Consider the following 3,455-nt stretch of genomic DNA (forward strand, 5'->3'; position numbering starts at 1 on the left):
CGGGCTCTATAGTCCCGGCACGCGCATACCACGCCCAGTCGGGTTAAAGGGAAATAACTCTAAAATAGAAATAAGGAAAAACCACCACAATTCTTTATACGATATAAACTAATTTTTTAGCCAATCAGAAAGCGCGTTACAACCAGAATTAAATTATTGTAGGCTCTTCAACGGACGATATTACTGATCGCTGATTTTTTTCCTCAAATGATAAATATTGTTAAATGATAGGTAAAAGAGTCATGTCCATTCTAAACAATTTCTTTCTGTGCCCGTCAGCTTTTGAACTAGGGCTTACCAACCTTTACCCATATTTTTGAATGATTCTACAATTTAATACTTGTATTTAATAATTAATTGTGCAACAAGAAAATCTGATAATGAAAACTGAAAATTGTTTATTTGGATTCAAGATAAAAAAAAAACGAAGGAAAATTAAATATTTTCGAAGAACATTATTTCAACAAAAAAAGGTATTTAGTGTAGTTTCCATCCAGCAAACATAGTTCTGCTATAACCCCCACTATATATCTCTCCCCGGCTTGCTCCTGACGTTTGTACGAAAACGTCGTCCCCTTTATTTACATGAGCAACCACTACACCTGTACTCTGCATCCAACTACTAGATGCAGAATGAGCATGAACTATACCCCATTCTACTGTGTTTATCATTAGTTGGGTAGAGTGCTCATCGGTGTTTCCATTCATAAAACTCCAAATGAACACGTATACCCCTGTCTCGGGAACTATGAACACCCCTGTGGACGAGTGGTAGGCGTTACCGATGTTGGTTCGAACCATATCAAATATAAGGACATGATGCGGAGTGGCTTCATTGGCAGGTAGACTTTTAGACAAATAAGCATAGAATGCAACGACTGCGCTAGACGTCGGTATTTCTTGAATAAGCAGCCTTTCTGTCAAAATAAAATCAACAAAATAGTAGATGTTGAAAAAATTGGCATGTTGAAAACTAGATAGATTTCATATCGTAGATTGTTTACTACCTTGTCTCTCACGTTTAGGGTGTCCTGACAATTCTCCACTCCAATTTTTGCTTTGCATTTCTTTTATATCAAGGGAAAAGTACCCGGTCGAGTTCTTAGCTTCTACGTCGTTGCTTGCATCGTGTATATGTGGCTGTGGGTTATTTGCTGACTGTGTTTGACGACTTCTAAAAGACTCCCTATTTTCAAGAAAGTTTATAAGTTTTCCTTGGTAAGCTACTTTCTTCTCTAGATACCGAATACGATTCTGTTGGGATCTCAATGAAAGTTCTAAGTCATTCTTCAGAGTATTCAACCTGGATGTGTAGTCACTCTGTAAAGCCAGAATCACCATCTTCAGATCACCAATTGTAATTTTCTTCTCGGGAACCAGGTCACTATCATTCAAACTGTCCAAAACATCATTTAAGCTTAGGGTTCCTGCATCATCATGGTTTAGTAAGCCTGACGTATGACAAACATAAACGGAGAGAAGAAAGAGCCGTAAAAGAACAACATCCATTTTACAGTTACAATATTGGATTGTGTTTGTCTGAATATTCTATTATCTTATCTAAAGGTTCCATCGAACCTCACTGAACTGTATGCTCTGGCCGAAATTTGTATGTGGTTTATAGAAATGACATATCTATAATTGATAAGAAGGAACTACATGCTTTAAATAAAACATTGTTTCTGAGATGGTCTCTTATATCAAATATTATTGATAAAAAAAATTGAATTTGACCCAAATACTCTGTTACAACTTAAATATTTATTACAAATGCGTTTATGTATATTAACATGAAATCGTGAATTCAGTTTTAAAATTACCAGTTTAAAAAAATGTAAAATTTTAGGATATTTTGATGACTTAATACTATTTCACATTTCTCTTTGTATTATTTTCTTTACACTTAACCGTTATACTTCTGAAACGATTTGCCGTGTCAATTAAATTCACTATTTATTGAAATGGCACTGGAAAATCTGGAAAAATAAGATAAAGGAGAACTAATATATTTTGCTTAGAGAGAACATTCTTTTAAACAAAATATAAAAAATCTGGTTAATAAAGAAAAAGACCATAATATCTATCTTAAATTGTTAGAATATTTAAACATTACCAAATATTTGGTAAGAAAAATATATATCTACATATCCATGTATAGAGCTCTTCTGCTTAGGGAATCAATATATCTAAAAACAGTCACGACCCTTTTAACGATGTTAAAATAAATTTGTATATTTCTAAGCAACAAGAGTTGTTTCTCCTTAATCATGCGTCTTAGAACTAAGCATAGAACAAAAACAATACACATGAAGGACGTTGAACTCCTAAAGTCAACAATATTTACCTTTATAAAATTAAGGTAGTTCTGTGTCATTCTCTCTGATATAAACCGGTGGTTGAATGTTCTTCATAATTCAGGTTCATTGGCCAGTCATATTTGTATACATACAGGTGTTAACTTTGAAGTGCATTTTATCAGTTTTCATGTAGAACTAAAAATGTTCAACGTTGTAGACTGATCTAAAACTAATATCATAGAATGGGTTGCGATTTAAATTAATACGATATCATTGAAAAATGAACATCAAGAAATTCAAAAAATTGAATGATTTTTTTTTAAAGATTTCCAAACCAATAAAAAGATGACATAGCCCTGTCATTAATATATATTTAATATAAATATTTATATTTCTTTTTTAATAGAAAAGCTGAAAAAGTATGATGACACGTCATTATTCATTTAACCTGTTCATTAATTTATGTTTTTATTGATTTAAAGATGTCATATACATGATTGGTACACACAGTGTTCCGTATCTTTATACCTCATGGGTATGAATTTTATAACTATGTACAGGGTTATTTTTGCTCCGTGTTATTTTTGCATAATATAAAGAAAATTAGTTTGAGACATAGGCATTCGCCCATTCTAAAACTTGACCGCTGATAAGGAGGGCAAAGGGGCGAAAATATAATGGGGGCGAATATTGTCCTGTTTACAGTATTCATATGCTAAAAATGTTGGCACATTGAACTTCTAAAACGTTGCTTCTATTGTATTAGTAAAAAAGAATCATGCTTGTCTCGGAAATAAGCAAAGAAATAAAATAAAACTGATCTTGAGGGTTAACGCTAGCTTCAAACGTCGTGAAAAAGAGTTAAATCTTGAGAAAATTAGACCAATTTAGAATTAACACAGCAGTGAGAGAAATATCTAGATAATTCATTCATAAAGTGACACGAAAATGACTCAGAAAGTAGAACTCAATTGCTACACCTTCACAATACAAAAGGCATTACATTAAACCGTAATGTTATTTTACTTTATGTTACAGAGCAAATATGACCTTGATTACAATAATCATGAATTTATGGCCGGTGCTATTAGCACCTTTTTATGATTTGTAGATAATAATCCCGTTCATTTAACATGCATAATTAATCAACTAGTAATG

General features: G+C 32.5%; 1 protein-coding gene across 1 annotated transcript; it reads right to left on the minus strand.

The window, feature by feature from the left end:
* Nucleotides 1-381: 381 nt before the first annotated feature.
* LOC128168874 (uncharacterized) lies at nt 382-1,579 on the minus strand. Its single transcript, XM_052835025.1, has 2 exons — nt 1,008-1,579; nt 382-917 (listed from the first exon to the last, which is right to left on the minus strand). Exons 1-2 carry the CDS (start codon nt 1,507-1,509, stop codon nt 478-480), a joined length of 942 nt encoding a protein of 313 aa, XP_052690985.1. The 5' UTR covers nt 1,510-1,579; the 3' UTR covers nt 382-477.
* Between the last annotated feature and the right edge of the window lie 1,876 nt (nt 1,580-3,455).

This window comes from Crassostrea angulata, unplaced genomic scaffold (assembly GCF_025612915.1).
Source record: "Crassostrea angulata isolate pt1a10 unplaced genomic scaffold, ASM2561291v2 HiC_scaffold_63, whole genome shotgun sequence".
NCBI lineage: Eukaryota > Metazoa > Mollusca > Bivalvia > Ostreida > Ostreidae > Magallana > Magallana angulata.